Raw genomic sequence first — 13,077 nt, forward strand, 5'->3', positions numbered from 1 at the left:
TAACGCATGCCTTTCCGTCCTCAGTAACGGTAACGGCGTTGCCAAGATGAGAAAAGTAATTAATTAGATTACCCACTACTGAAAAAAATAACGCCGTTAGTAACGCCGTTATATTATAACGCCGTTATTAACAACACTGGTCATTACTGCCATGATAAAATCTTAAATGTTTCATTGGCAAAAGAGCAATACAGCTTTAATGTGTGTCTCTGTGGGGGCGGTGCATGTGTGCGTGCATGTATTTAAAAATGCTTTGGGGAAAAAAAACCTGAAACCTTGAAGTAAACACTTTTGATGAATAAATATGTGACAGCAGCCATTAGCAATAAGTTGTCTCGTTGAAGTGTTTTGTTTAAACTGTAGTCATTTGTGTTAAAATGACATGTTTGCACAGTTGTCGTATTGATTTTTATAATGTTGTACATTGTTCAAGTCATACAAGCTGTTATAAATGTTCATGCTTGAATTCTAATGGTTTACAAGAATTAAAAAAAAAATGTTTAGACTGCATGTACAGTGGTTTAAATATGTTAAACTGAAATCTGGTTAATAAATCAACGAGACACATTGATTCAGATTTTCAAATTATATAACAGTCGGCTTGGGGGAATTTGTCGTCATTTATCGTTATCGAGGTAAATCTGCTCAATTTACCGTGATACGTACTGAATCTTTTCCCCCAACTCTTCATGCAGTCAATGGATGACTTGAATTTGAGTCAGAAGTATGTCATTTTTGAATGATACAGAAAGCAAACGATACTCTGATGTTTTAACCATCTGGTAACTTCCACCAAAGCCAATACTGATCTAGACCTTTCTTTGCATCATCTTGAAAAGTTTACCACCCTGCTTTCTCTAACGTCATCCATACTTCTTGAAAAGCGCTACATATTTTGCTTGTTTACAACATCTGCTCTGCATGTGGCGGGCGATCCCGCAAAATGACAAGCCGGAGGTCTCATCTCGGCCTAAGCGGGAAGAAGCGTATGCGCCCAAAAAGCACTGAAACAACAGTCTCGCCTCACGGAATCATCAGTGCGTACACAGTGACAATAGCGCTAGCGAAGCCGGACCCCCCGAGCCTATAAGCGCTTTTATGTGAAAGGGGGGTCTGGCGTGTCGTAACGCTGACCGGCCTGGCTTCTGCAGCTTTTGCTGAGCCACGGGAGTGCTGACTCCAACCCCTGGGAACATGTTTACCTCTCTGCCCCGCCCCCTCCACCCGCCTGCGGCAACAGGAGGGTCCCGAGGTGGGAGAAGGCAGGCGAGGGAGGCTGGCTGGCTCGACCCATACAATGAACCTGCTGAATATTGTGCGATGTAGCTCGCCGTGCAGTTGGCTGCCAAACTGGCTGGACAGGCTCTTGATCAAAGTGCACAGGAAAGAGGGGGGAGACTTTTTTGGCTTTGCTCGTTATACCAAATTTAACTTGCTAGGTGTTGTTGTTGCAAAGAAGAACAGAAAACATGGTCAGCTCTGTGCAAAGTGAAGGTCCAGGTTGTATAAACGCATCAGGCGTAATAACTGACCTCCTGCAGGTGTGATAAAGCAGTAAAGCGCCGCGCAAGTGAACGTGTTATTGTCAGGCTGGGATAAACAAAGCCATAAGAGCTTGTCCTCTTTATCTTTACTCCCCTCCCTTCTTCTCTCCTGTCCTGTGGCTCTGAAGGGAGTCCTTCAGTCGGCTTGATTAGTGGGAGGATGACATTATTATCTGCAGTCTGAGAGGCTGCACCTATGAGAGCCCCTGTTCAAGGGCCTGCAGACCTCGTTGTCCTTTCAGACAAGATTAGGGGCTTAATTCATTGTAAGCTTACGCGTGCATTGGGTTGCAGACTGATTGACCCACAGCTTTTGAAAATGTGCAAATGATATCATTAGACTAATTTAATCAGTTTCATTTGTTTGTTCCTTTTCAAATAAGGAATCAAAATTGAATGCTTTTGTTTTACAAAACGGAAAACAAAAACTGATGAATCATTTTTTTGTTATTATATGAAAAAATATGAATTGCGAAATGGCACCCTGAAGTTTAGTTATGATCAGGGGTGCACATAATTTTTTTGCCCAGGTTCTCAGAGGAGGACCTGGAGATGTGACTTGGTCCTCATTGAGCTTGAGAGCCAACCCGCCTGATGCGATAAATTTATGACAAGCTTTACTTAGAGCCAATTAACTTTAATTAATTATATTAACAATTAATGCTTGATTAACATCAACTGGCACAACAAAATTGCCATTACTTTGAAATGTAAAGAAATAAAAAGCACCAATTCAAAATAAAGGGCATTATGCGGCTCCCACATTAACTCCAAGCCTTTTTAAAAGTGGGATGTCCTCCTCTTAAGACCTTATTGAACGTGCATGTTTAGCTTTGTAAAATGCGAGCAAAAACACGTTTGTCAGTGCATGTCGCTGTTCATTACCTTTATTCCGCCACTTGTCCATAGGGCGAGCGGGGTCCTGTTTGACATCGATAGTTTGCTTAATTGCCACATGCTCTCTGTTTTTTTCGTGCTTTTCAAAGTTTGGATGGCTGAAATTCTTTGACCCTACATAAAATGCGCTGCTCTTATCGGCGACATTGGGATTCTCACAGCACATTTTGTACCGCATTTCATGCGAGCATCATTTGCTTCTAGCCATGGTACCTCCTACTTTTCAGCAAAAGTCCTTTTTTTCCGTAGCTCCGGTGACATCTCTGTCGTCTGTCTGTCTTTTGACGGGGGTGGGGGAACACGGAAGTAATTACTCAGTGTGGCCTGCCTCTTTGACATTTTGAGAAGTTATTTTCTCGTGTCCGCCACAAATACGGTGGTCAGCCATCGGTACGCAAAAGCGTATGGAAGTCGTTGAGGGCCAGCGCGTTTGTCTACGTCCGGTACGCATGCGCGCATGCGGACCACTTATGTGCACCCCTGGTTATGATGTATTTGCCTGTTAACCACTATAATTAGTCAACGGGCACATAGAGATAATATTTTTTCTTTGCATGAACTGAACACGTTTTTTTTTTTGAAAACCTATACTAGGCCTGAACGATATTGGAAAAAACTATTGCTGCGATTTTTGGGGGGTTTGCGATATTATATTGCGATATTTTAAAAAAAATGTATTTATATGTTTTTTCAAGAAATTTTCACAAGATGACTTAAATAGCTGCTTGGAAAGACTTTAGATGACTTACCATCACCACAGTGTACAGTCATCCCTTGTTTTTCGCGGTTAATGGGGACCAGAACCTGCCGCAATAAGTGAAAAACCGCGAAGTAGCGCACCCCCCCATTTTTTTTTTATTTTTTTTTTTTTGGTGTGTGTGTGTGGTTTTTGTGCCCAATGTATTTATTCAGATTTAGCATTGGAAAGAGATACATATATGACATGTTTTTTTCTCACTTTTCCCCCCAAAGTGATTTAAAAAATGTATATAAGTAAATGGTTTTAAGCACTTGAAATGTCATAATTATGATAAGTTTTAAACATAACTGTCCAACCAAATCATTTTTGAACAAGAATCAAGTACTGTAGCAGATAAATGCTTGGCTTTATTAAATGCTTCTGTTTATCTACTTTAGCTGTGACCGTTGAAGTGACATGTAGAAATTTCAAACTCCTCATGATCACTTCTGGCATTTAAATGTCTCCAACGTCCCCACAGTACACACATTCATTCCAGCGCGGCTTCCTTGCAACTGTTTAACAAGTTAAATGATGATTGACAGATGCCCGTGTGAAGTCTGCTTCTTTGGCCAGTTCAAAGCCATCGTTGTGCCTCACTCACTAGCCACGTTTACATGCTGACTTTTATTCATACCGATTCAAATAATTCCGAATGGAAATTTCAGATCAGCTGTTTACATGTCACTTCATCTATTCCGATAAAGCGTTTACATGTGTCTGCCTTTATTCCGAAAGGACGTTTGACAACTGCCGTCTGACATGCGCAGATTAATCAAAACAAAGCGTCACGTTGCAAAACATGGAGATCGATTGTCAGATCAGCTGCTGTTTTAACTTTTCGAGTGGAAACTAAACTTCTGAATGACACGCCGTTCATTTAAAAAGTTGTGTGGGTGCGCTGTGCGTGTGCTTGGAAGCCATGTTGCAAGTGACGTTACTTACGTCACCAAGTGACGTCACCACGTCAGTACGGAGCATGTGCAGAAAGAACGCAACCAGACACCATTCCGCTTCCCTGTTTACATGATATAATTTTACTTCTAATCGGTTTGGGAAAAGGAATATTCCACCCCTCTGAAACGGAATGAAATTCCATTCGGTTTGGGCCTGTTCATTCCGAATGAGGTGTTTATATGGAACACATTTATTCGGTTTGAACAAATATTCCGATTGTAATTGGAGTATTTGGCTCCATGTAAACGTGGCTACTGAGAGGATCAAAAGGCTGGGAGAGGGAGGGTCTGAGGCTGTGCACAAGACCAGAAAGCAAGGCGTATGTGGATCAAAAAAAAAGAAAAACTATCGCACGTGCTTGCGATGGGACTATCGCGCACACGCACATCGCGATGGCGATGTTTAAACGATATATCGTTCAGGCTTAACCTATACAAAATATCCCCTTTGAGTGCTAAATTACTGCATACTCACTTGAATGTAAATTAATTGCTATCATTTCTTGGTCAGACACTGCTTAACAACCTTTGCGCCTACTTCATATTGGTGACAATAAATGACTGAACTCCTCCAAAACTTGAGACTTTAAATGCTCTCAAAGGCCATTAGCTTAGCTCATGTGCTAATCACTTATGCTAGCATAGGTAGGGGGACCAAACGTCCTCTTTTGCCCGGACAAGTCCTACTTTCACGCAGTATCCTCGTTGTCCGGGCGGGTTTTATAAATTCATAAAAATGTCCGGTTTTTATGATTTTTTTTACGGGACCAACTTGAAGAGAATTCCTCCGGCCGCTAGGGGGCAGCGCTTGCCTGCTTTGACGTTGCTCCTACTAGTAGGGGCGGGAGAAGGAGTAGATCTTCTTCTTCTTTTTTGTTGGCAGTTCACCCTTTGTTTCATGGGGAATTACCACCATCTCCTGACGGTTTGGCGAGAGCTCAGACTGCAGTAAGGAGTTCAATAAGAAGTTCTAAAAGACGTGGCTCCATACACCTTTCTGTAAGTTTCTCCTGTTAATGTCGATCACGTGTCTTCTGTTGTACATAGGGTTATATGTGTACACAGAGATGCAGTACATTGTATGAGTCTTGTAATTGTTCTGCGTTAGTTAGTGGTTGAATGCTAGTATAGCTAAATAGCTGTGTTGCTCAGTTTTTTTTACGATAAATACGTATATATAATGGCAACTGTTGACTTCTGTCGGAGATTTGTACTGGTGTAATCTGTAAAATCCCGTTTGTTGTCACATCTTTGCGCTGTCGATGGTAGTAAACTTTTATAGCAAAGTCTGATTTTGCCTCGGCTCCCGTATTCGCTAATAGGGTAGCAATCAGTGAGCTCAGCTGCGCTAGGCATTATAGGCAATGTAGTTTTGAATTTGAACTGCTGCGTTTGGAAACATGCTGGTTGAATCGCTCGTTAGTTTATTTCAGTTATTGTTTTCGCACAATTTAGAACATTATATGAAAATAAAAATTGAGTGGGAATAACATTTTGTTAACGACAATTGTCGTGATCGTAATTTTAAAAAGTGTTGAGTTGGCACATAGCCAACTGTGTGTGTGTGTGTGTATTAACTGGACTACATTTCCATGAGTCTGCATTATATTATTTTTTTAATATTCTTTTTTTTTTTTTATTGTTTGATTATTTTTTTTAGGAAGAATAAAGCCTGTTGAGTAAAAAAAAGTGGGAGATATACGCATCTTTGAGTGATCTTCGAGTAAAATTCAAGTATCTTGAGGCCAGGCCGAGTGTCCTCTTTTTTGGAAATCAAAATATGGTCACCCTAAGCATAGGACACAAGTTCGCTAGCCTAATTTTTCCAGTTTTCACTCATTCTAAACAGAGCTAACATCTTTATAGACATTCATGTCAGTGACATTCATGTCAGTGTTTCTGGCTTTTTATTTTAACGTTTAATATTTAAATTTAGCCATTTAAAATATAGGCCCACACATGGAGAAGATGACAACTAAATAAGCACAAAACAAAATAAAAACTCTCCAAAGCTTAAAAAGAACACTTATTATTTTTCCTATTCTGCTTCGTCGGTGTCGTTTGTAATCTGTGCCCATATTGGAAAGAGCAACGAGCGCTATTTCTTTTTGGCTGTCTGTTACAAACACCGTTTTAAATCTCAAAGAGCATATCTGGCACACTGTGCCGCATCAGTGAGTTATTTCTTGTAGAGGGTGACCGACATATAGAAGAAAAATAAGCCAATAAATGGATTTTGATCAGGCAACTGTGTGGACAGCTGTGGCCACCGCTGACTGAAGGTAGAATCCCGGAAGGACCCAGCAGCAGCTTGAAGGCAGGCTGCTATAGGCTTTTTGTAAATATTGCACAAAAAAAAAAAAAAAAATCTTGCATGAGCGAATATGCAATGTTGCTGAAGCATTTTAAAGTGTTTACTGAGTGATTCTTACAATATAAATGTAACTTGTATTGTTAGAGTAGCATTTGCAGTAGCATTAGCTTTAGCATGGCGAGCATCCTCTTAAACTCTCACTTGTTAACATCTCGTCGTGACGTCCAGTTGGGTTTAATTATTTGAAAATAATGTACTGTTCTTGCTGAGTATTTAATCGTGAAAAGAAATGCGTTCGTTTGTTTGGTAGCACTAGACCGAATTAATCCTTTAAGTCTCAGGGCATCATTGTAAATTTGAAGCTGTTGAAGCAATTTTTAAAAATTGCCTTTATAATCTAAGTGCTTTTAAAAAAAGTATATCGGCTCACAAAAATGGCTTTGGATTTCGGCGATCGGCTGAAAAGGTTTTTAGATATCGGCATCGGCAGGGGTTAATTTGTGCTGGATCCTGCCGCAACAAGATCCGGCACCTCTTGATTTTTACCTCCCTGTGTTCCGGGACTTATTTGGGCAGACCCGGCAACTCTCGTGTATAGAAAATAATAATAATACAATATAAAAACGTTTTTAAAAAATGTACAAAATAAAATAGTAATATGCATTAATTCATTTACAGAACAAATCCCAAGAATTGCATGTTTTCGATAAAAATTTAACGTCATTTGAAAGAGTAGGAGATTTGTTGTTGCACTGAAAAGCTGGACCAACAAATCATGCCCCTGACATTAAAAAAAAAAAAAAAAAAAATTGCGGCATATGGGGAGCAAGCAGCCAGGATCAAACAGCATTTCAACATGCCAAAAAGTTGCATTTACTGTCTTTTTTCGAAAAGAAGGAAAATGGTTCAAAACGAGTCAGAAAAGCAACAACCGGCAATGAAGGCAGCTGCAGCGATCATGCCAATGGGCTGGACCGGGTGCAGCAGGAGGCTAGCCAGGTTCACGAACAGCCAGCCGGGTGTACTGTAAGTCCCACCTGTGGTTATGTAGACAATTGCCCGTGCTGTGCAGAGTATAGCCTAAACAATGGTAAATTGTTGTCATAACATTTATACCATGGATATTATCTGAAATGGAGTCTTGTAAGTCCCACAGCATAGCAAGTGGGCATATGCGGGTTGTTTTCTGCACCATTTTCTGCGTATGTTCCGGGACATGTGCCCGTCTCTTTATCCCTGCGCTATCACATGTACTTTGCGTTCCGTCACCTTCTGATTTACAAATTAAGCACTGGGCATCGGTTTTTGAAAATCCCATATCCGTCGACCTCTAATTTCTTCGTACTCACCGATACCAATTCCTGAATTTTAATGCTGTATCGGAGCCCCTTCCGATACTAGTATTGGTATCTGCAACATTAGTTTAAACTCATTCACTGCCAGATTACAGTCCCTGACAAAAGTCTTGTCGCTTATCCATTTTGTAGAAACAATTGCTAATAACCTGACTTTGAATTATTCAATTAGTTTCAGAAATGGCTCATATGAAAGCTAAGACCCTCCCAAATGATGTTGAATTGTACAAAAATGTATTTGTTTCACTGAAAAAAGATTAATTATTTAATGAAGACATAAAGGTCAAATTTTGCCAAGACAAAAGTTTTGTCGCCTACAGAAAGTAGTGTGAAAATTGAACAAAAAATGTACTTCAAATACAAAAATATCTTACATAACATAAGCGAATTAGGTAGTGGTGCTGTGAGATCCAAATTTAATATTTTGTATGGCTTCCATGAGCTTGAAGGACTGCATCCATGCGGTTCGGCAAGGATTCATACAATTTATTGATGAAGTCATCAGGAGCATCAAAGAAAGCAGTCTTGCATGCCTCCCAGAGTTCATCAACATTCTTGGGTTTCGTCTTCCATGCTTCCTCTTTCATCCTACTCCAGACATGCTCAATGATGTTCATGTCTGGTGACTGGGCTGGCCAGTCCTGGAGGATCTTGATTGAAATATGCGATGGAGCACCATCGTGCTGCAGAATTTGTCCCTTTTTATGTTTAGGAATGTAAGAGGCAGCTATGATTTGTTGATATTTCAGACTATTTATGTTGCCTTCCACCCTGCAGATCTCTCACACACCCCCGTACTGGATGTAACCCCAGATCATGAGTTTGCCACCACCAAACTTCACTGTTTTCTGAGTGAATCTTGGATCCATGCGGGCTCCAGTAGGTCTCCTGCAATGTTTGCGGCGACTGTGGTGTAATTCAATGGAAGATTCATGGGGATGGTGTGGCTCAGTGGTAGAGTAGTTGTCCCCCAACCCAGAGGTTGTGGGTTCGATTCTCTGCCCTGATGAACTCGCCTAAGTATCCTTGAGCAAGATACTGAACCCCACATTGCTCCTGGTGCTGTGTCACCAGTAGGTAGATGGCGCTCTAGCGTAAAGCGCTTTGAGCGCCTTGAAAGGTGGAAATATAAGTATAACACCATTTACCATAACACCATCTGAAAAATCCATCTTCAAAACAGTATATAACAACAGTATACTGTATATACAACAATGTATTGTGGTCGTTATTAAAATTCATATTAACCCGAGTGAATGATCGCTGCCAGGCTGCCCAGTCAAAACGGATTGGATGTCTAGTGTCGTCAATGGGATTGAAGGATACCATTCACGCCCTGCCCTTAAATGCATTGGATGTCAGTTGTTTTAGTGGCAGGCAATGAATTGAAAAATCGTTGCCACCCCTCCCTTTTAAAATAGATTGGACATCAATGGCTGCCTAACAGTTGAAAATCAATAACAACATGTGCCCCTCGCTGTTTTGATTGCCTTTGGAAAAATAAAAGAACCAGTGTTTCACTCATCTTGATGATTGATTTGCAAATTGATCATTGTGCATCATCATCTTCACCTTTAATGAATAGCCACAGCGATTTAGCATACCAAAAAGACAGTCAATTCAATCATAAGCGAACAAAAGAAGCGGAGAAAGACATGATGATGTTTTCTTAAAGCAAAAGGGGGCTTGTCTTTTCCGCTCACGTTTTGCTCCCCTCCTTCGTCTTTCCTCACGCTTAGCTCCGCCTTTTCCACCTCTCGCTCGCCACCATTGGCCAGCGGCAGCGTGTTTTCGCCTCGCGATTGGCCGAGCCTCGCGTCACTCAAGCCAGCCTCGACTTATTTACTGAATGTATGAGAGGGGGGACCAAATGGGTCAGCCGGAGTGACTTCGCTGCTTGTTGGGCCCGCAACAGCTGACGAGAGCTGAGCACTTGAACGCAGCAGCCTCCCAGGGAACAAAGAACGGGGGGACGGTTCGCGGAGCTTTCCAACCCGTTCCAAAAGCAGTGAAGTGCGGGGAGGACGAGATATGAGGCACGCGGTGTCACCGTCGGATAACGTGGAGAATTGTTCCTTTGCAGTGACACACTTGTTTAAGATATGCGCCCATTGTGAACGGCTCGGCAAAAAGGTAAAAGGAAAAAAACAACCTTCAATACTTTTTTTTTGCACCAGTGCCGTCTCGATAAAATCACGTTTCATTGTTTGTTTGTGTTTTAAAACGATGACAATCGATTTGTGCTCTCGGGCGACTGTTTTTCCTTCGACTGAATGAGCTGCAGTGCAGTCTTTTGTCCGGACTTGTTTTTCTGTCAAGTTTGCGCCCCCTCCTCCTCTTTTCGTTGTCACTTTAATAAAACATTTTTATCAGTATTATTATTATTATTATGAGATATTTAGTTTAACATCGTTGTCACCGTTGCCTTAAGTCATTTATTGGTCAGCTCATTCATCTCAGCTTGTTGAGTGGACATGTCCAGACATGAACGTAACATTAAGTTGCTCATTTTCTTTTAAAGTTAATTGACGTTCATTTTAACATCTATATGGGCATTCTATTGTATTAACGGTGTGTTTTTAATGCTTTGCTGAAAATTAATCTTGGAATTAAAGGTCCAAAAAATGTCATACATGTCTGCTATCTGCATTAAACTGCTATAAAATCACCAAGCCACGGTATATATAGTGATGTTATCCTCCCCAAAATCTGATATTTCTTCACCAGTGCCTCATTATCCCTAAAAATGTCACTTTTAACAACTATTCTGGCTGCTATATTATTTTATTGCCATAAAATGTATCATGTTTTCCAACGCTGTGCGCAAAAACTGATATTTCATCACCTAAGCTGTAATTATCTATAAAAATGTCACTTAACAACCGCTCGCTCTCTCTGCTATGTGCATTGTAATGCCATGGAATGCGTCACGGTTGCTGATGCTGTCCTCAAAACTCGTTTTTCATCATGAATGCTTTTATTATCCTTTTGAAATCTACAATTTTCCCCGTTTCATTGTTTGCAGGATCTGGGAGTGCGAATCCCAAGACCCCTGGGAAACGGGCCAAGTAGATTTATCCCTGAAAAAGAGGTACGGTAATGTAACCAGTCATGAAAAATCTACTTTCCGGGGCTTGTTTGTTAAATCGTGTATTTCCGTCCTAGATTCTTCAAGTCAGTAAAGTGGACACCAGGACACAGTCGATATTTGAGGATGCGTTCGCCGCCCTCGGTCGCCTGGACAACATCTCCCTGGTTATGGGCTTCCACCCGCAGTACCTGGAGAGCTTTTTGCGCACGCAGCACTACCTGCTGCAGATGGACGGGCCGCTGTCGCTGCACTACCGCCACTACATAGGCATCATGGTACGATCCTCGTTACCTCATGTGTCATAGGTCACGCGTCTCACGGTTGGATGGCGTTCTTTTGTTTGTTTGTTTAGGCGGCGGCTCGACACCAGTGCTCTTATCTGGTCAACTTGCACGTCAACGACTTCCTCCAAGTGGGAGGGGACCCCAAGTGGCTCAACGGGCTGGACGGAGCCCCGCGAAAACTGCAGCAGCTAGGCGAGCTCAACAAAATTCTGGCCCACCGACCGTGGCTACTTACCAAGGAACACATCGAGGTGAGAAACCGGGCCCGGGGGTGGAGGGGGTCAAAAGTGTTGTGTAACAGCTGAGCTCATGCTGTAAAAGAGGTCAGCCCAGTGAGCTCATTCCAAAGCGCTTCTCCTTTTTCAAGGGTCTCCTGAAGGCCGAGGAGCACAGCTGGTCGCTGGCCGAGCTCATTCACGCCGTGGTCCTCCTCACGCACTACCACTCACTGGCCTCATTCACCTTTGGCTGCGGCATCGTGCCCGAGATCCACTGCGACGGCGGACACACTTTCCGGCCGCCCTCGCTCGGTCACTACTGCGTGTGCGATATCGCCAACGGCAACAACCACCACGACAGCGGCAGCCAGGTGAGAAGAAGAGCGCACAACGGAGGAACGTCAGCGTGAGCCAGCACGTAGTGAACGTTGTCCTGTTTCTGTGGCTTATCTAGGATGGGTGTGACGGTGAGGTGGAGGTTCTAATGGAGCGCATGAAGCACCTCCAGGAGTGCCGTGATGACGAGGAGGCCAGCCAGGAAGAAATGGCAACGCGCTTCGAGCGGGAGAAAACGGAAAGCATGCTGGTGGTGACTGCCGAGGACGAGGAGTGGGTGCCTTCTCGTGACATATCCCGACATTTTGAGGACCCAAGCTATGGCTACAAGGACTTTTCCAGGAGGGGCGAGCATGTGCCTACATTCAGAGTACAGGTACTACAATCACATTAAACATCAATTGTAGGGAATCAACCAACGATTATTTTTATAAATGATTAAACGGATAAATTTCAGTTTTTTAAATTACCTTCACAAATTAACTTGAAGTTATTTTAGGCATATTATAAGTAACAATGAAGACAAAACGTAACTGTAGTCTACAACTGTACTGTTTTAAGTACATAAAACTTGTTAAAATTTTTAAGAAAGGTTCGAAGTATAAACCATAAAAAGAATTTCTACGCAAATCGGACAAAAGTCCTGTTCATTCATGGACATTTTGCAAAGCACAGATATAAACCGTTTTAATGACTCGTTTATTTTCGCTAAACAAACTAAACAGCACAATCGAATGAGGAGACAGACCGTAATGAATCGGTTTTCTTTATCAAACAATAGTTCATAAATACAATCCAAATTCAATTTCAAAGCACACTCTCTTGTATGACACTTCACAGTTTGAATGGGAGTTTGTATTGAAAGGAGACATTAAACTGTTAAATGAATGAGTGACAACTCAACTGTCTGACAATAAATGAAGTGGTAATATCCCTCTCCAAAACACACTAAAAACGGACACTTAAGACACTGATTAGCAAAATTGCTAACTAGCTTAGCACTCTTAGTGAAGTAGTAACGTCTCATCAACAAAGAATACAAACAATACAATTGGCCCACTGGATTGAACAACAACAAAAAAATCCAACTCTCAACCGTTTGTAATATTATTGATTCAGCAACCCAACCTGAGTGTAGCAGTGAACTCTCTCTCTCTTGTTCGAATGACTAGTGCGCGTGCAGCCTCACATTACACACAAACAATGACGTAAACAGGACTGCTCATAGCTGCAGGCAAAAATAATTTTCAATTTTGTTGGCAACTGATTTATTAATCAATTTAATTGATTTGTTGTTGCAGCCTTAATCAATAAGCATTTTTTAATTAATATTTTTTCACTTT

The 13,077-nt window shown here is 41.7% G+C and overlaps 1 protein-coding gene across 3 annotated transcripts in view; it reads left to right on the forward strand.

Annotated features, from left to right (window-relative positions):
* The window catches only part of sesn1 (sestrin 1), a 156,846-nt gene that overhangs the window by 139,548 nt on the left and 4,221 nt on the right, over nt 1-13,077 (forward strand). For 2 of the 3 annotated variants that reach the window (XM_057823216.1, XM_057823218.1), the window contains 5 exons: nt 10,831-10,896; nt 10,971-11,171; nt 11,249-11,431; nt 11,548-11,769; nt 11,853-12,110. In XM_057823216.1, coding sequence (XP_057679199.1) covers nt 10,831-10,896; nt 10,971-11,171; nt 11,249-11,431; nt 11,548-11,769; nt 11,853-12,110 — 930 coding nt within the window. Of the gene's footprint in view, nt 1-9,658; nt 9,939-10,830; nt 10,897-10,970; nt 11,172-11,248; nt 11,432-11,547; nt 11,770-11,852; nt 12,111-13,077 lie in introns of those variants that run through there. The other variant, XM_057823217.1, reaches the window with a different exon arrangement.

The sequence above is a fragment of the Corythoichthys intestinalis genome, chromosome 19 (assembly GCF_030265065.1).
Source record: "Corythoichthys intestinalis isolate RoL2023-P3 chromosome 19, ASM3026506v1, whole genome shotgun sequence".
NCBI classification, from domain to species: domain Eukaryota; kingdom Metazoa; phylum Chordata; class Actinopteri; order Syngnathiformes; family Syngnathidae; genus Corythoichthys; species Corythoichthys intestinalis.